The sequence below is a fragment of the Sinohyriopsis cumingii genome, chromosome 8 (genome assembly GCF_028554795.1).
Source record: "Sinohyriopsis cumingii isolate HCF-2022 chromosome 8, ASM2855479v2, whole genome shotgun sequence".
NCBI lineage: Eukaryota > Metazoa > Mollusca > Bivalvia > Unionida > Unionidae > Sinohyriopsis > Sinohyriopsis cumingii.
In genome coordinates this window covers 123036311-123057651 of record NC_142968.1, presented here as the reverse complement: position 1 = coordinate 123057651, position 21341 = coordinate 123036311, and the positions used below count along the sequence as shown (strand labels likewise).

The window sequence follows — 21341 nt, the reverse complement described above, 5'->3', positions numbered from 1 at the left end:
CACCGCTACCCAGGGTACCCCCAGGGATTAGAACACAAAAAGGTTCACATATCTGATTTGCTTTATTGGCATGACTGCGGATATAAAATATGGTTACAAAAATATTTGCAAATGTCACATTTATCTAAAACGTATGCACTCTGGTCCTTTGACCAATCCCAGGGACCCACAGAGGAAGAAGCCAAACAATATAAACTTTCATGTTTCGTGAATTTATACACAGAAGATGTTGGATAAAACAGACAGTCAGAAGGAGAGACAGAACGTGGACCGATGGATAAACTTAAAGCATCGCAATATCTGAAAGGCTAGAGCGTGGGGGATAATTAATTGCAAGAGATTTTCTCTCTGGTCGCCATTTACGTGTCACCTTTGCAAATGGTACACGATAAAGTAACAGAGTATTGACCAAGCTTCATCCAATCGCTTGAAAAGCGTCCTTGATTTAACCTCTATAGAGTCATCTAGTTTTCTTATCATTTCACTTCAGCGTCTCCAGTGTCAAACCACGATTTCTAATAGTGTAGAGCAAAAATATTATTTCTTTGTAATTATCATAGTTGGTGTCAGATAGGAATGCTCTCATCCCACCCCAACAATTAGTCGAGTAGACTCCCCCGTGTAAAGTAAATATTCAGTTATATTGTACGCATTTTGTAATGCTTTCTATGTCTGTGTCTAGAACATTCACTCATGTTTTCATATCTATGTTATCTTTTTTCTCTTCTATCTTTCGATCTTTATTATCGTCATCGATTTTTTAGCTAGAAAACTCGTGGAGATTATGAATTCGATTCCATTGTGTAATTTCAATTTTTATTTATATTTATTACTTATGTATGTATGAATGTATGTATGTATGTATGTATGTATGTAGGGCCGGCGCCAGACCCGGCCAGACAATCTGGCGCCCTAGGCATGGTTAGATTCTGGCGCCCCCCCCCCCCCCCCCGGAAAATATCAATTTCAACATTTATAAACAATAATTTTTTTTTTTTTTAAATTCGCCCCCTGAAATCAGCGCCCTAGGCGGCTGCCTAGTTTGCCTATATGGTAGCGCCGGCCCTGTATGTATGTATGTGTGTGTGTGTGTGTGTGTGTGTGTGTGTATTAGGCAAATTGCTCAAAATGAATCATGCAATTAAAAAAATCAATTAGATACCGATTCAATAATTTAAATGCTTGTAGAACACGGAATCAATGTCTGGTGTTTTCTGTTTCTAGAGACTTGGCCTGATGCAATACACCCTGCTCTTTGATTATATCATTCTCAAATTTAACTTTGTGTACGCTTTTTTAATAGAATATTTACCTGGCGGCATGCACATCAAAGTAGACTGGAGTGTTTTGTAATCTCTGAGGATATGATTTCAAATTGTAGTGGCACATCTATTGTTCCTGACTATAAAACAGACCATTCAGAAATAACAAAATGTATCGATATCTGCAGTACTCAGAGGTCATAACTACTGGAAATTCAGTTCAAAGATATTAAAGAAAGATGAATATATTCACCATTTTAAAGATGTATATCAAACACAGTAGAAGAATAATATTGTGAATAATATAAGAAAATCCCACTCCAGGTGAAATTAACTGGCAATGATCAATTGTTTTTGAAATCCTTGCAATGATTATTATATCAATTTGTTATTCTCAAGCTAAGGCAAAACAGGTGAAACACAATAAAAAGAAAATTGAAGTTGAAATACAGACTTTAGTGAATAAAAAAGAATAACTCTACTGTTATGAAAAGGACTGAACAAAAACAAGCACATTTAGAAGAATGAGAAGAAAAAATAGGTGGATGGTGTAATGTTAAGATCAAAAGCAAGGTGGTATGGGTCCGGTTAAAAAAATCTAAATATTGCCTTAACCTTCAAAGAGAAATTACATAAACAAAATAATAAAAGAGTTAATAACGGAAGATGGAACAAAAGAAACGGCTCAACAAGATGTATTAAATCACCAGAAAGATATTTTGGATAAAAATGTATACAAACTCTAAAACAAAAATAATTTACAAACTGGTAAGCTCATTTTTAGTTATGATCCAAACTTTCAGATTTTAAAAGATGCTCATGTGAAGGGATGAGGTGTAGCACCAACAAATATGAAAAATTAAACTAGATATCACAGACATTTTCTAAAATGATTTTTTTATTATTTGACGATTCTCCTTTGTCCTTGAAGACAATCATGCAGATTTTAAACGACTTGGCCTCGGCATCAGGTCTGCACTGCAATGTTTTTAAATCGAAAGCTATTTGGATTGGAAATAGGTTATTTTCTAAGGAAACAATATCTCTTGAAATTGATATTAACATGTCAATCGCCAATTTTAGATTACTGAAAGTATATTTCTCTGAATTTGGAGGATGTGGGTGAATTTAACTATTTGATGAATTTGAAGGAAGTAGAGCAATTAGTCGGCTGGTGGAGCAGGAAACGTTTGTATCTTAGTGGAAACATTATTTTGCAAAGATGTATTCATCTTTTTTCTGCTCTATCAAGTTTTCCACCCCATACAGAAAATGAAATGAATGCATTATTTTTCACGTTTATTTGGGGTGGCAAAATAGAGAGGGTAAAAAAAGAGATGCTCTTATAGCTTCCTTTAAGGAAGGGGGATTAAATATGATCCACTTGCACTCATTTACGTGTTTTATAAAATTTTCCTGGATTAGGTGTTTTATACTGAACGAAGATGGTTTATTGTAAAAACTGGTTTCCGCACAAATATTTGGAAAATTTGGAGGTATACTGTAAGCAAAATTAGGAAAAAGAAATCTCTAAGACAATTAAAAATATCTTTTGGCACGATGTTATTTATGTTTTATCTCAGTGGAAAAATGAACCATCGACTGTTCAGGAATACTTGTCCCAAGAGATTGTTTATTTAGTAACTATTGAAAATTTGAAATCATACACAAGGTGGGGAACAAAGAGTGTTGTACTTATTAAACACATTTTTAATGCACAAGGATCTCTATTAAGTTTCCATGCAATAAAACAAGAAACACAAACTAATAATTTTACACAGTACTTTACTCTTATCACAAAGATATCAGTGCAGTGGAAAATGAAAACCAAAACTTTTCTGAAAGTGGAAATCCTTTCCATGTAATACTCGACATTCCTTCGTTCTTGAGGTAAGAACAATGAAAGACTATTTTTTTTTAATCAAGATCTAATAACCAAGATACAGAGCCAGATGGTTACTATGAAACTTTGTCAAGGCAGCTTCGGTGTGCAATTGGCGTCAGTGAATGGACCAACTCTTTTTTTGTGTGGCTAAACATTGCACAAAAGGACACAAAACTTATTAGCTTTGAGTTTAGATTTCTACATAGAAATATTGCCACAAAATAGATTTTGAAAAAGATTAATTTAAGTATAATGATAAATGTACCTTTTTTAAGATGAGAATATTGAGCAATTATTATACGATTGTTCAGTTGCTGAATATTTTTATAAATTATTTTAGGAATGGATCCAAACTTACGACCCAAATTTTAAAATTTCACAAAAAGACGTCTTTATAGGAAATAAAAGCTTTGATGATCTCATGAACCTTCAAATTTTGCTTGCAAAATATATTATATACAGAGCACATTGTGCATCAAAACTCCTTAATTTCAGCTATTATAAAATATGTGTTTTATGACACAACGGCTGGAAAAAATATTTATCCAAAGTGAATAACAGAAGTGATGGGCTTAAAATCGGAACCCTTTGGTCAACTTTTGGTTTCGTTTCTTAGCTTTTCTTTACTTTTGCATCAAAGAAATAAACAGACAATTTAATGCACGTTGGGTTTTGTCTTGTATTGCCTAGTTTCCTTTTACTGACTTATTTATACAACGAGTGGTATATCGTTGATATAACGTACATACTACACCTATATTTTATTTGTATCACATACAAATACACATATTTGCCATTTGAACGGAATTAAGATTTAATACAAGCAACTGTGTATTGACCGAGTTAATGAATGGACTCACATCCCTGCCGAGTGTGTGCGGTACAAAATGTAATGCTATGTCTTTTGCGGCTATTCACAATCACCTTTGCATATTGATAAGTTGATTGTTTCTTTTGTTGAGTTTCTATTTTTTCTTCACATTGATTAAATTATTATAATACACACTTATGATATCAAACGTGAATGATAGTTTTAATGAAGAAAGTAGAGCATTACAAACATGGTTAACTACGCCATTCACATGAACGCTCAGCCATTGACGTACCGGCGCATGGAAGTTAATGTGGAATAGAAACTAAGCGAAATGACCTACCAACAATAATATATTTACAGTTGATCTAAATCATTATTTTGCTTTAATAACAGTACTACCGACCATAAACTCTCTCTCCCCTCCCCCCTTTGGTCGGTTTGACTTTAAAACACACACACTCTCTCTCTCTCTCTCTGATCGGATTGACTTAAGTTTTATCATCATTCATAAGTCCATATTTTCGTCCGTATCTTGCTACGATGATCCAGAGAGAGACAGACGGGGGGGGGGGGGGGGGGGGAGAGGGGGGCCTTTGGACATTTCATATTTAATTAGTAATAATCTACTTTTAGAATATTATTATAGGTTTAAAGGAAACCAGAAACCAATGGAAATATAGAATAATAATGAAAGTACTATAGCAGAAAACCTTATTCTGAAGTATCATCTGCGACCGTAATGCCAATATTTAAGTATTGGACTATCTTCTAGGAGCTGAATTTCCGTGACCTCGTATGCAAAATTTCCGCGCCTATTCGGTTACTTTCGGGATGTGACGTCATAGTAGCGACTCCAGAAGCCCAAGTGAGAGTTGCCAGAGTAAAAGACAATACTGTTTTGCGTTGCTTACGGGTGCAATAGAACATTAAGAAAAGCCTGTGGACATATTTTTTTTTCTTTTTTGAAAGATAAAGGCATAATGAAAGAATGGGTACATTATTACAAACGAGTCGATTTCAAAGCAACACCATACAGTACTATGTGCTCGTTACATTTCTCAAAGGAATGTTACGAGAGGGATCATGAAAATATAGCAGCTCAAATATACGCAAATGCTTGGCCTAGACTAAAAGTTGGCGCTGTTCCAGACATACCTTTGGACATTTTAAATCCTGGGAAAAGAGTTAAACGTGTGAGTTACGAAAATAGGCAGAAGGACGAGTAAGTGACCACAAAATGCAACAATCAATCCACATATCTTTTATTTAAAACAGCAGTGCTAAAAACAAATCTGATAGCCCGACACCCTGGGCCCCTTCTGGTTTTAGTTCCGGCCCATCCTGTGTTCAAAGTGAGGTGCCCGTCAGGCTTGACGAAACAAAAATTGTTTGCCTGAGGAAACTTGGATCGCGCTGGTGAAATGAGTAAATGTATTTTCAAGATGTTGACATACATGCCTTAACACGGCACAATCTAAATCAAATCACCACTGTCCTAGGTGAAATTTAGATTTGATTTTAATCAAATGGAAGTTTTGCTAAAAATAAGATTCTAAACCTGTCGTGTTTCGAGAAAAAACAATTTTCAGTAATCTTATACAAATTAAAATTTAAAAAAAAAATGCATTGTATACATGTAGTATGCATAAACGGTAATCTGTAATAATTGGACTGATATAAAACTATTCCTTGGGCAGTTTAAAAAGCAGCGATTAAAAAAAAGAGGTCAAAGTTTCACATTAACTGTCTGACAATAGAACGGGGGGGGACTATTGACCCCCCCCCCTCCTTGCCCCAATGTGCGACCGCCCATTTGACGTGCCTTTTCTCGCTGTGATACGCCTTATTATTCCCCCATGACAAGCTCCTTTTGCATATTCTGGTCAGTTCTGGCTAAATTGCAAAATAGCTAAAGTTTTGATTTAAGTACGCAAACATAAAGCCGGTGTGACTAATGAACATAATCCTTATCCTTGCATTGATCTTGTGAAAAGGACTGCCCTTCGGACATACTTCAAAGAAACCATGTTCGACAGTGTGTGTATGTGTAAGCAACAGCAATTGATTACTAAATAAACGATGCCTATTTTGTTGTTATTTACGATGCCTTGGACTGCATTTTAACAGTTCAAATCTGCAGTCACAAGTTACCGTACATGTGACAACTGTTTTTCTCACGTTTTATGCCCCACCTTATTTCCTTAGGTTTAGGTCTTAATGCATGTAACACTATTTGCTGAATAAAATATTTATTCAGAATTACTTCTTTAGGGCCACATATACTGCATGGTATATTTTGTTTTATTCCTTGTAATTTAATCATGGTAATTAAACTTTTCATATACGGTAGAGGAATGTCAGGTGTTAAATGGCCGAATTTCTTTGGCGGAAATGGAGATGCGATTTTGTTTGCAGAGAAAATTTCAACGTGATCATTCATTTAAACTAATTGGTGACAATTTTATTCTTTTAATTATTTTTTTTACTATAGTAATGTTGTAGTTGTTTAAAAAATCTGAAATTTACTTGAATAATGTTTAATCTTCACGTTCTATTTACTGAAGAAGAAAAAAAGAAGAAAAAAAAACTTGTATGATATTAATTATTTCGTCCAGTGCCGGGTTTAGACGTGTGTGCGTGTGATTTGAATTTTTAACGTAGTTTTGACAGTTTTTCAGTCATATCGCTACGATGTCTGCAGTGTGGCAGTTTAGACTGTGGATTGCATACGTTATATTTAAAAATGGTTTGGGGTTGGGGTTTTTTCTTCTGACAAATGAAAATTGACAGACATAATATAATAGACGGGACTTCGCTGCGCAAAATTGAGAGATATTACGAGGTCGGGATGTAGATGACGAAATACCCCCAAAATCGGGAGGTTTTTCTCCCGGCTTGAGAGTTGACAGGTATGAACTGTCCGGGCTTGTGGAATTTCATTCAAGACTTTAGTTTAGTTAAGTCACCAGCCCGGGGCCTGTGCCTAACAAATTTCTTTTAGCACTTTTACCAGTACAGTACATAAACTATTATATCAGACTGCAGAGTCAACTTTTGAATGTGCAACCCAAATGTGGTCTCCTGCCTACCTCGCTCACCAATCTTTACATTTGTATTCGAGGACTGGCTAGTATAGTGTCACGGTACCACGTGATCTGTCGTTTCATCAAAACTCGGAAAAACTCGGCAATTTACGGAATCGTGGTATCTTCCACGCAATATAATCACTACCCGCTTACGATATTTAATTTATAAACATTGCAGTCGAATTAAAATCTGTAGAGAATTACATACGTAAAAGGAAAATTTTGATTTCTAGTCTCCTTTAAGAAACAACATATTTGTACCACGTAACCGAGAAATTTACCCTTTAATGTCGACAAGGTTTGCAACATTGTATCATTCATTATATAAACACTGTAAATAAATCCCCCCAAAAGTGAACACATACCGTCACGACGAACCATATTCTTGTAGGTTACTTGTAAGTTCAATTTCAATGTTTTCATCCAGAGCAATTTTTTTTCTCTCTCACTCCAGATTTCTGCGCAGTTTGTCCTTTATGCATGAGAGGGGTGGTGGGGGCAGAAATCAGATAGGATTGCGATGAAATTGTGTACCATATTAAATTCAATTAGAAAACGGGGATTATTAATCCTTTATATCGTTATTTTCATACGTCAGTAATGATTAATGTGTGGACACCAGACGGTTGCGAGAATGTTTATATATACGTAGTATTACGCCATAGGTGAATCACAAACAATTATTTTTTTATCTTTTTATTTGGGCGAAGAGGAATTTTAATTCCATAGGCTATACAGCTTTCACGCAGAACTAAAAAAGAGCGCGAGAAAGATACGGTTCCATAATCTGCGTTCATTCCTAAGTCTGGAGGTCTTCATATGGCACGCCTAACAAACATACGTGTGAGTTTTCTGTGGTAAAATCATGTAATTTCATGTGAATGTTAATACAAAGTTTAGTATCACAATGCTTATGTTACACACACAAATTACAAGGCATGCAAACAAAAGCTCATTATGACAGAGAGTAGGTTAGTACGTTTTCGCAGCGTTTTTCGCCTTTTTGGAATATGAATTATTACATTCCAGTAAAACAATTATTACCACAGTAGCAATAAGCTCATTCCAACATCAAATATAGATTCATCGCCTTTAAAATAACAAACGCCTTTGATATGTACAAAATGAACCTTGAAGGACAGAGAATAAATCAGCATCTCCTCAACACGCTCTACGCAATTTAAAATACTTGGCCACCATATTTCATATTTGCTACGATGCGTGTCTTGTGATAGTGGCAACCTGGAGATCTGGAGATGCTTGCCACATCGACAACAGACAAGAGTGATGAATATAACTTAATGTTGACATGAACTTTTTTTCATTTTTAAAAAAATGCTTTATTGTTTGCTTTCGGCTAGTGTCATGCATCACATAAGCATACAGTCGTACGTTTAAAAGAAGTTTAGTTTTAATCTGAAATATAGCCCGTCGTCAACATAATTTCAGAAGTTATTGGTACATACATATTAAAATGATGTTCTATTAATAGCTGTAAAGATATAACTATGCAACGAACTCTGTTCAGTTGAATTTTGGCTTCGCATCTACTCGATGACATCATGCAATCATGAAGAGTGCTTCAAAGAAACCCATACTCCTTTGACTAGCTTTCATTATTGCCTTGGGCACGGTCAGCCTCTTATACCTAGCCCCCTGTTAAAGTCGCCAAGTGTGAGGAGGTTAGCACCTATATAAATGCAAATGCAGGGAGCAGACCAATCCAATATAGTTATAGTCGAGTAGAGAGTTCACGCACAAGGTGGCACACTAGTAGAAAGGAGGATGAAAAAGGCAAGAGTAGAAGGAAGAAGGAAGGAAAGGAGGAAAGCGAAAGGATGAAGAAGGAAAGGAAGGAGAAGAAAGATTGGAGCAGATGTGTAGAAGGAACAACAAAAAAGTGGCTAATTAATAGATAGTGAAATTTCGAAGGATGAACTAAACTTGCTCATGGGAATTCGATTAACCAGGTCGATTTCTACTGAGCATAAATTGAAGCCTGCATGTTGAATATATTTATTAATTTGATTCTTTACAGTTTATAACATCTGTATATGTTGAACCTTGAGTTGTTATGTGTAGTTAGTGCGTCTGACTCGATGACTGTGGGCTCGAAATTCGTTAATGCACATCATCTGCAGTATTATTTACAGTACCGTTGTAGAATCGTGACAGGTTTACCTATAACAAAGTCAGAACGTCTTATCTGCGCACAGGGAACAATTTAATTTAAATTGCGAAGCATAAGCCTAAGGTATTGCTCAGTGTTATGATCGCATAAAGATAACCTCTCACGTACTTTGTCGCCACTATTACACACTATTTTTACAGTAACTGAAGACATCGATAATATAAAACCGACTCTGCATCAAGCCACGACCACTTTCCCCACCGCCAAAAGGTAAAATAAATGAAAAGTCTCGGAGGTGTTGGACGAGAAAGCAACAGTAAATGATAAATTCTTAAAGACACGCCTATTTGTATTTCATGGTCCAATTGTCGATATAATTTGGACAGGCAGCGCTCATACAAGTTTGTGGAAAAAGAATATTAACGACATTTTCTCGCGTCACATCAAGCCATTGTCAAGTGGCAGTTGTCACGATACTGGGAAGGTGGTATAGATGACTAAATGAAAACTGAATTAAGAAAAAGATTGTTTGTTGTGAACTAGATAAGAAGATAGAGGACAAAAACTAAAATAATAAAAACTTGAAAAAGAGCATGTTTATCAGTGCAAGTAAATGTCTGGCAATGTTTCTTCTGATCACACTGCATGACAGCTTAGTTTCAATCACACTGTCAGCGATACTGGTTAACTATACCCATGGGTTTTTGTAACTCTAATGTTGTTTGTGATATTCTTGTTGGGGATCGTCGTACCCGTAACGAATGTTCATTTTTGCAAGACCTTCGTACGCTTAACTTTGATTCTTTTTAGCAGGGACTGCATACTCAGACCCTTGGTTCGTTCCGCCAGGAATATCGTTTAGATGATCTTGGTTCATTCCGTCATGTACCTGTCCATGGTTCATTGACGATGACTGGTTCTTGTTGTCTTCATTCATGTTATGTACATTATCTTCGGTTTTCCTTGGCCTTCGCGTTGCACAGAATGTCAGACAGGAAAAAAACAAAAGAACTACCTGCAAAACAAGTTTTGTATTGTATGTATATATTACTTTTCAACAGCGTGGTACGTACTCGTACTGTTAGTATATATTAATCTTCAACAACTATGGTACGTACTTGTACTTTATTACAATCACCGCAAAAGTAAGACTTGAACACAGTTGAGCAGTCTAACAATCTGTTCTATTGTAGACATAATTCTTCCGGAAGCATTTCCCTTTGGTAATAGCATTGACAAGAATAACACATAACTCACAAAACCGTTGTCTTTTGCAAATAGTTGTAAACTGAATTATATTAAAGTCATAAACTTTTTCAATCAGAATGATAAACAGGTATTACCAGCAGTGACGGGCGCAATGCAATATGCTACACGACACCCTGAGAGAGAGAGAGAGAGAGAGAGAGAGAGAGAGAATGTATGTAATTGTATATTTGTACTTGTGATGAAACTGACCTCAAGTCCACCTATACCACCCAGAGTTCCAATGACTATATCCAGGTGTCCATTCAACCAGTCCTCAACTGCAGCGTAGCAACCCTACAATGCATTTTAAGTAGTTTTCATTGTCCAGATTAATCTACGCATATTTTGTCTTTAAAACCCGAAAACAAATGCATGACCACGTCATCAATGAAAACGTGTCACTATGGAAACTGATTAACAGACACACTTAACGCTTAACGTCCGTTGGAGTAAAAATATCTAAAGCGTCAAAGGCCTCTAAAACGTCAAAAGGCGAAAGAAGTTGTTGTTGTATGGTTTAACACCATTTTTCAGCACTAGATAGGCTATTCATGGCGGCCAGTATCAATGGTGGAGAAAGAACTCGGGAAAACTCAGGAAAGAACCACCGACTCACGAGAAGCTACTGGCAAGCTTTCTCACATACCCACATTGGCCGAATCCGAGACTCGAACCCACGCAGACAGAGATGAGATGGCCGTGATCCGTAACGGAGAGCGCTTTTGATCATTCGGCCACTCGGGAACAAATTGTTGTTGTTGTTGTTGTTGTTGTTGTGGGGTTTAACGCCATTTTGCAGCACATGATAGGCTATACATGGCGGCCAGTATTAATGGTGGAGGAAGACCCAGAGAAAACCCCGGAAAGAACCACCGACCCACGAGAAGCTACTGGCAAGCTTTCTCACATACCCACATTGGCTGAATCTTAGACTCGAACCGCCGCAGACAGAGATGAGATGGCCGTGATCCGTAACGGAGAGCACTTTTGACCATTCGGCCACTCGGGAACAAATTGTTAATAATGTCACTAGAAACAGTAAAATATCACACAAGCATACACAGATCTCTCTCTCTCTCTCTCTCTCTCTCTCTCTCTTGATAAGTAAGTATTACCTCTATTTCTATTTCACCATCTGTCTTAAACCTTTTATGCGGAAATAGTTGAGAAAATTGTGAAAAATATTCCCTAAGTTTATAGTTTGAAAACAATTGCCTCACTTTTATCTGCTTGAAGAAACTTATAATTTTTTTACGTTATTTGTATGATCCTGAAGTTCTTGTCAGTGGTCCAAACAGGTGTATATACCACTGGAATGCAAAACATCCACTGTCTCAAGGTCAGTATAAAACTAAAGTGTATTTGATTCTTACACAGAACATAAATAATTAAGGGAGCTAATCAAATTCAAGATTAGTTTAACTGTCAGAGCTAACTGTGTTACGGCCAACATCTAAATGAAAATTCAGCAAGCCAGGGGATGTTTCATGACATAGAGATGGACAAAACAGGAAGATACAAGATATAATGAGCAGGGACGCGTGACTACTGAAAAGAGTTCATGACTTCTTGAGAGAGAGAGAGAGTATATAGGTATGGAAGTAAATATATAAGAAGCTACCATGCTGTTGTTTGTTGTCCCTGACGAACATGATGATTCATTCGAACAACAAGCTTCTGGGAGAGTGATATTTCTTGTAATGTGTTCAAAGTCCTGGTGATTATCCACTCCACAACAGTGTAGCTAAAAAGAAAATAGTGTTATGAAAACTAAACCTGCACGTTAAATTTGTTTCTTTGTTTTCCTTTTTCACTTCCTGTTTTTAGAGGTCCAGAATATCACAGGCACTCTGATTTTATGGAGACCCAGAGTAACCCATACACTCTTATAAGAAATAGGTTAACAAAGAGTGGTTATAATTTCTCATTTGTTGTCAGCTGACACTTATAAGGTTAAATTTGCAATTCTACGAGATTCTCGTGAATCAATATACGTGAATGGAAACGGTTTTTGTTTTTGCCACAGTTCAGGAAGTGGGGATGCTGAACGATACAAATGTTTGGCAACGATGATGGTAAGAATATTGTCGACTATTTAATATGTGGCCATAATTTATTACTAAAAATTCGGCTTGTTTCGTACCGATGAGCCAAAAATAAAAATAGAAAAATAGTGTTATAACTATTTTGTCCCATATAGAAGGCATATAAGATCGTTTTGTAACCAAACCAATTGATGTAACACGACCCTTATTTACAGCAAACTGCGTTCGGATACACTAATGGCAGGGAAACCAAAATAACAATTTTTAAGATTTAGGAAGAAAATTTCAATTCGATGTCAACTACGGAAACGACAATACAGATAGCACCATGAACAGTTGTTATTTACTAAATGACAAGCTCAATTACGAAGTCGCAGACACGAACGTTATTTTCGTTTTGTTTTAGAAAAGCATGACACAATTGTTAGAACTATCGTTTGAAGCAGATACATTTCTTACCGTTTAACCCTGACTTTATCCTAAAATCCACGAGTGAAACTTAGGCAATATGTTCAAATAACGTATGATGGCTACAAGAAATGTAGATGCTAAATGATCTAATCAAGAACAAGTAGTTTTGCTGGCATTAAGTACTTACCTGTAACGCCCAGTGATGTACCAATTTACATCATCACTCTCATATGACGTCACAATTTTATGCATGAATAGACAATTACATATGAATACATCGAGAGATGTTTCTTATAGCCAGTTAAAACCTAAAATCTATAATAAAATTATTATTATTATCATCATCATCATCATCATTATTATTATTATTATTAGTAGTAGTAGTAGTAGTAGTAGTAGTACCGTCATTATTATATTATTATTATTATAACGTTTATCCAGTCGTGTCATCAAATCTTTATTTCAGGTGGTCAACAGTATATCCAAAATAAAGCTCCGACATGTCACGTGGGTAATTATGTCACGTAAAGCAGGTCAGCGCTCTTGTGCTTCCAGCTCACATTGGAACTCGTTTTCTCTTTTCAATTCTTCATATGCAAGCAGTAAATTATTATTTGTTTAAACAGTTTTACTTCTCTGTACCTAAATTTAAAGGTTTATTTTAGGCCCATGACTCTAAGTAAGTGTTTGTGTGCGTGCGTCATTGTGTTTATTCGAAGGAAAACTTTATTATTAATTTATTTTCCTACTTAAGCGTGTTTTTCTTCTGTACAAAGTCTTGTATATATTTCTATTACTGATTTGTATTTTCTGCATTATTATGCGAAGTACCAATTGCTTCATAAGGAATACATTAAACATTATTATTTTTCATCCGGACCACCTCGGTTATTTCAACCAGACATAAATATGCCATGGATGTACGTGGCATAGTAACATACAGATAAATCATGCACTTTGTTCGCCTGAAATTTCTCCGCAAAAGAAAAGGCGTTATTTATTCAGACCTCCTCTTTTATTTCAACGATTATATTGACTGTTTGATTGACCAAGAAGTTACGAATGGAAAAAGCTTGATTCATTCGAAACTCCTCGGTCAATGCTTATTTCATAAGTACGTGAAGTGATCAGAATGAAAGTCCTCCAAATTCTTAAAATTTTTAAAAGTTTTATTTAGAGAGTGAATGAGAGCATCAAATTTTACGGCTGTTTATCAGGGATTGTACAAGAGTTTTAATGTTAATTAATGTTTCTGAAAAAAATACTTCGAATCGCAATAGTTTCATGAACCAAACATCAGTTGTTGGTCAACTATCATTTATTCAAACTTCAAATGGATCGTTGGCCAGATGCAAACAGCCAGTACATATACGAATCACACGCTGGCCTTGGGTAACAAGTTTGTATAACAAAGACTCTGTTTGACTTGGTGATGATTTGACGCCAACGGAAATCTCACATATTATATTAACGAATTTATTTGCATTTGTCAATTGATAATCTTTTTAAACAGTTTCCAGAGATGTTTACAAAAAGCTGAAACGCTGAAGAATTACTTGGATGGAAAAGCAGCAAAATTGTTCGAAAATAATCTTTGATATTAAATAATGATCTATACCATAGAGTTGGTGTGATAATCTTTGAAGTAGCAAATGGTCAAATGCGATTGAACGCGTCACACATTACTTTGCTATGCACAAGCGTAAAAACATACATTTGTCATCAGAAGGTTCCAGGTTAGGGTTACGGTATCCGTGCCGTTAAGTCCATTGTACTTCTGCCTTAGTTGTCTCTTCATCGGATCCTTCAACCATCCGTCAATCTGAAATTGCAAAAATAATCCTGAATATAGGGAACAGTAGGATAACGTATTGTGAAACAATCGATACTTTTGAATTCTTTTCCGTGCTGAAAGTGCTATTTCTTTCAGACGTCCTCGATTATCTTAACACCTATTTGTTCCAGGTTAACTGACTTGGATTTGGTTTGATTTACTGCTTGCGTTGGACACTTTTCTTATGCAGTATACAGCATGAATCAAGATACAGCCTCTGAAACCTTTATCATCTTAGTGTCGTAACAATAAATTATGTCATACCCCTCCCTACAGCCCTTAATTTTAGTGTCGTAACAAGAAATTATGTCATACCCTCCCTACAGCCCTTAATTTTAGTGTCGTAACAAGAAATTATGTCATACCCTCCCTACAGCCCTTAATCTTAGTGTCGTAACAAGAATTATGTCATACCCTCCCTACAGCCCTTAATCTTAGTGTCGTAACAAGAAATTATGTCATACCCTCCCTACAGTCCTTAATTTTAGTGTCGTAACAAGAAATTATGTAATACCCCTCCCCACAGCCCTTAATTTTAGTGTCGTAACAAGAAATTATGTCATACCCTCCCTACAGCTCTTAATTTTAGTGTTGTAACAAGAAATTATGTCATACCCATCTCCACAGCCCGTAATTTTAGTCTCGTAACAAGAAATTATGTCATACCCTCCCTACAGCCCTTAATCTTAGTGTCGTAACAATAAATTATGTCATACCCCTCCCTACAGCCCTTAATTTTAGTGTCGTAACAAGAAATTATGGAATACCCTCCCTACAGCCCTTAATCTTATTGTCGTAACAAGAAATTATGTCATACCCATTTCCACAGCCCTTAATCTTAGTGTCGTAACAAGAAATTATGTCATACCCTCCCTACAGTCCTTAATTTTAGTGTCGTAACAAGAAACTATGTAATACCCCTCCCCACAGCCCTTAATTTTAGTGTCGTAACAAGAAATTATGTCATACCCTCCCTACAGCCCTTAATTTTAGTGTTGTAACAAGAAATTATGTCATACCCATTTCCACAGCCCGTAATTTTAGTGTCGTAACAAGAAATTATGTAATACCCCTCCCCACAGCCCTTAATTTTAATGTCGTAACAAGAAATTATGTCATACCCATCTCCACAGCCCGTAATTTTAGTGTCGTAACAAGAAATTATGGAATACCCCTCCCCACAGCCCTTAATTTTAGTGTCGTAACAAGAAATTATGTCATACCCATTTCCACAGCCCTTAATTTTAGTGTCGTAACAAGAAATTATGTCATACCCTCCCTACAGCCCTTAATTTTAGTGTCGTAACAAGAAATTATGTCATACCCTCCCTACAGCCCTTAATTTTAGTGTTGTAACAAGAAATTATGTCATACCCATTTCCACAGCCCGTAATTTTAGTGTCGTAACAAGAAATTATGTAATACCCCTCCCCACAGCCCTTAATTTTAATGTCGTAACAAGAAATTATGTCATACCCATCTCCACAGCCCGTAATTTTAGTGTCGTAACAAGAAATTATGGAATACCCCTCCCCACAGCCCTTAATTTTAGTGTCGTAACAAGAAATTATGTCATACCCATTTCCACAGCCCTTAATTTTAGTGTCGTAACAAGAAATTATGTCATACCCTCCCTACAGCCCTTAATTTTAGTGTTGTAACAAGAAATTATGTCATACCCATCTCCACAGCCCGTAATTTTAGTGTCGTAACAAGAAATTATGTAATACCCCTCCCCACAGCCTTTAATTTTAGTGTCGTAACAAGAAATTATGTCATACCTATCTCCACAGCCCGTAATTTTAGTGTCGTAACAAGAAATTATGTCATACCCCTCCCTACAGCCCTTCATTTTAGTATCGTAACAAGAAATTATGTCATACCCATCTCCACAGCCCGTAATCTTAGTGTCGTAACAAGAAATTATGTCATACCCCTCCCCACAGCCCTTAATTTTAGTGTCGTAACAAGAAATTATGTCATACCCTCCCTACAGCCCTTAATCTTAGTGTCGTAACAAGAAATTATGTCATACCCCTCCCCACAGCCTTTAATCTCTCCCAATAAACATAGTTGTTTCATGGGAATTGTTTAGGCTTGTTGCTTGGGCGGTTGCTTAGGCGTTGTATCATTTATATACTGATATTATAATTTTCAAAGGATTTTGATGCCAAAATGCAATTAAACATTGTATTTCTGATTCTCATAGAGATTGCATTTAAATCACTGCTTTGAGAATTCAAATCCTGTTTGTGTCTAAACCACGTAAGCAACAAGCCATACTAGCCAGAGCTTCTAAGCCAGCACAACATGATGCAAAGAAGACATATCATATTTTTAACATATTTTAACGTACAGTTTCTCCTGAAATTAAAACGTCTGATCATACCTTTAACTAAGTACTAATGCATGAAGTTCATCCATATACAGTGTGCAATGAGACATAAACGAGGAAAACCCCACAACGTATAGCAAGACAAGAACTCGAGCCTTACGTTTAGCGTTTTCATTTGAATCAGTAGATACAAAGACTTTGTCTCCATGAAATTTGTTGATTAAAAATAATGCAAATTCCTTTTTTATAAATATATATCACAGAACAAATACATCTCATGCAAATGACACGGGAAACATCAGCTACATTATTTAATTAGGCGCGTTTTCATGTTTCTTGAATGTGATAGTTTTATCTGCCTTTATAAAATCTTTCTGATTTGTGTTTATAAAAATAAAATAAAAATATTTGTAAATATCCAAGCTGGGAATATACAACTTAGTCATAACCAATCCAATAAATTTAAAAAATTTCTTTCTTTGCTTTCCATGTTGAGTAGACAGAGAGTTAGTGACAGAGAGACAGACAGACCGACGGACGGATTGCTTCACCAGTGGCAGAAGTTAATTTATTTTATGTATGTATTGTTCTCGATTATCTTAACACCCTATTCGTTCCAGGTTAACTGACTCAGATTTGGTTTGATTTACTGCTTGCGTTGGACACATATAGTCTTGTTATTAGTAAGTATTCTGTTAAAATTACTAAATGTGTATGTTCATAAGGAACTCAAACTTTCCATTATGAAAGCAGTTTCCACTTGGCAAGATCAAAAGTTAGTGTATATTCCGAAATGTAAAGTGTATGTTGACCTAAATCATGAAAAAACCCAACAATTGTTTTACAATATAACAATATCAACATCTTATTTTAGAGCAGGTAGTCCTTAAAACCCCGAGGATGAGATTTCTAACATTTTTTGTTCTTGAAGCAATCCACATTAGTATGCTTTTCAACTCCAGAAGAAGACCGATGACGCAGTAATTTACTGCCAGCATACTAAAAATATGGCTGCCGATGACGTCATTCGGGCTTCATCTATACCATTTCATGCAAACTTAAACATTATCCACCTATCCTACTGTCAAAATCGCAGAAAGGTCTGTCAAAGTTAACAAATCGCTCATATGTTTAGTTATCGTATTTCTCCGAAAAGCGGGTGCAACTAATCGTGCTAAAATATTGTACGGTTCATATTTTTTGAGGTAAAAGATCACGTATTTTTACATGCAGGGCATCGTCTGAGCGCTTATCGTATTTGCAATTGCACAGAGGGACAATGATAATAAATAACTTGCCTTTTCTCTGATAGTGAAAAGAAGAACTACACAAACCAGCTCCACCAAAATTATGAATATGAGCACCCCAGAATACTGCAAAATAAATAAATAAATAAATTATTCATTTAATAAAAAATTAATAATAATAATAATAATAATAATAATAATAATAATGATAATAGTCAGCATTACCATGGTGAAGTAGCCAGAGTTAACAGATATGTTATGATCTGGAACAATATGTTTCACATTAAATGTCTTATTTTTAAAATATATACTTGATATATTTTCCCTCCTTTCGACCCAAGTACGAACAATTCTAACTGAAGAGTCATCTAAAATTGCAGTAATGCGTACATATTCTAAATTATGCGTTAGATAGGGATTTTAAGTTGAATAAATAGTTTTTAACTAAAGAGAATTATAATGCCATCTTAATAAAATTGTCTCAGTTGACTGATTGCATGCACTAAATAATTTTTGTATTAAAGGATCTAACACAATCGGGCCGAATTTAGTGGACGTTTATTTTGGTAACTACTTTGACCTTGATAAGGCAAAACTAGATGTTTGTTTGTCATTATAAAGTGTGCCTTGCAAATTAATAATTTTAATAAAGGTGTCAGTTTAGCATGAATGCCTGAATAGTGCGATCCTATGAATACAAACTGGTAAATACTTATATCCCACTTCTGACACCTCAATACGAGGGAGGTTAGTAAACAAACCGGAGTACCTATCAACTTATATTATATTATATATTATTATGGATGTGGAGATTATACATAATCTCCTTTCAATGGTTGCATTCCCCTCATGTTTGTAACTTTGTACCTCTGTTTCTAATGCAAATAGTGATAACTGTAATAGCAGTTTATGACATATGAATCTTGTGTACAAGAAATATAATTGTATAGTATATGTATCTCATATCAAAATGGTTTGTTTAAATGTTTATCATCATGCGAAATACTTTGGATGCCCAGTTTGTAAATGATATCATTCTAAACTGTTTTCACTTATCTTCTATTCTGAGTGAGAAATAGGCAAATATATCCATTTCCCCCCTTATTGAGGTGGAAATAATATAATCTCGTCATTTTTCTTCACTAGTGTGATGAAATTGTTCATCTTCAAAGTTCACTTTGTGTATAATTTATTGTGAAGTGTGTGTCATTTTTCCTTTTGAAATCGGGCACCATTTTTACTACTGTGTACATTGGTCGCTCGGCGTTCTACTATGGAGCCCTCACGCTAATTTCTTTCCGAATTCTTCGATATTTAGTAACATTCAAGAAAACTATGTAGTGAATTTCCCGAGAGTGTTCCCAAAACCTATAAATAAGGGTGAAATCCGTTGTTCTGGCAGTTGTGGTTCTGCTGGGTTCCAGTGACAGTTTAAAAACCAAGCAAACAGTCAAACAAACAAATGTCTCACACATTAAATTATTAGAAGTGTATTATGCCTATAGTCATAGAGTAGTTATTGATTCTTACGTTCTAGTATCATTACAAACCGTCCACCAGTGGTGCTTCAATGGTCATTTTTTAGTACAAACTCTGTCGTTGAGACACACTAATTTATAAATAATTATTATACTGCTTCGCAAAAGCTTATTCAACGTTTAGTTTTCACAGAAGGATCTGACTGACGACACTGTCACTGTGTCGTCATCAACACCTTGTTCTGTCCATTGGAAAATCAGTATTCCGATTGTTATTATAGTTTCCTAATCAATTACAACTACCGCTTTGAAATTAAAAATTTCCATCCATTTTGTAGTTTTGTGTCATTTGAATGTCGAAATAATCTACCCGACACACTATTGGCATCCGGTTCCAGACTATTCCTCTAACAGATTTACAATTAGACCCTAAAACACAAACCAGGTCTGGTTTCGAACCTTAATATGACAACCACTTCGGTATTTACAAATTTGGATAGCTACTAACTTCATTTTCTGTGCAATATTAGCTTGGGGATTGGGATTTTTTGGATTATATATTATGCAAATTATGATGAATTAAACATTTAGCTGATTTTCAAGTGCAAATGAACATTGAAACCATTGTTGTCATTTCAATACGCGTTATCACACCTCTATTGAACTTATCATTCTGCACGTATTTTACCTTTTTGAACACAAAAGTTTGCGAGCAAACACAAATAAGTCTGAAAGCAATATAACAAGCTGTGTTGACTATATATATATATATATATATATATATATATATATATATATATATATATATATATATTTTTTTTTTTTTTTTCTTCATAATCTAAATAAGGACTTTTATGGTGAACGCACTATTTCTTTACACTGGAATACACTGGAGAGATCTAGTAACTATATATGCAGTATCATTAATATACCATGGTATGTATATATTTTTCATTTAAAGGAAACGAGGCTTGCTCCCAGGAGAGGACACTCCAGCTTCATACATTTTTCATTTAAAGGAAACTAGGCTTGCGCCCTGGAGAGGACACTCCAACTTCGCTCCACAGCGTCGACACAACACGGGAAGCAGTAGTTTATCGGTTATAAGTCACCGCTCGATTGGCGTAGAGCCAGACGCCAGGGGTTGCTTCTGACGGTGGGAGAGACCAACATGTTTCACAGGACAGCTACCGCCCGCCTCAAACTGTGCAGCCCCCACCCAATAAGGTGCCGTTCCGCCACAGTTCGCCTGCCTTGCTGGGTGCGTAAGGCTTAAGGTACGCGAGTACCTGACAAGCAGACTGCAACTACTGCACCAAGAAATAACAAAATAAAAATAAAAAAGAAGACTTAAATCCTCAAGCTAGGTACATGGAATGTCCGGACCATGCTGACTGGGCTTTCAGATGACCTCCAGATAATCAGTGATGTTCGAAAGACTTGTCAAAGATACAGTGTACATTACTATACATATGTACTGACGGAATCAATGAATACCAAACAGCTCTGTCAAGAGTGACCGTTAGAAAACGAAGTTCATAACCTTGCTGTATAATCTCAATTTC

The 21341-nt window shown here is 35.7% G+C and overlaps 1 protein-coding gene across 1 annotated transcript in view; it reads right to left on the bottom strand.

Annotated features, from left to right (window-relative positions):
• Positions 1 to 9759: 9759 nt before the first annotated feature.
• Positions 9760 to 21341, bottom strand: part of LOC149794556 (tetraspanin-1-like) — a 14738-nt gene continuing 3156 nt past the window's right edge. Inside the window, exons 3-7 of the mRNA XM_089966594.1 lie at positions 18350 to 18424; positions 14597 to 14704; positions 12048 to 12170; positions 10637 to 10720; positions 9760 to 10193 (exon numbers count right to left, since the gene is read on the bottom strand). Of these exons, the coding sequence (XP_089822720.1) occupies positions 9969 to 10193; positions 10637 to 10720; positions 12048 to 12170; positions 14597 to 14704; positions 18350 to 18424 (615 nt within the window). The 3' untranslated portion in view covers positions 9760 to 9968. The remainder of the gene's footprint in view (positions 10194 to 10636; positions 10721 to 12047; positions 12171 to 14596; positions 14705 to 18349; positions 18425 to 21341) is intronic.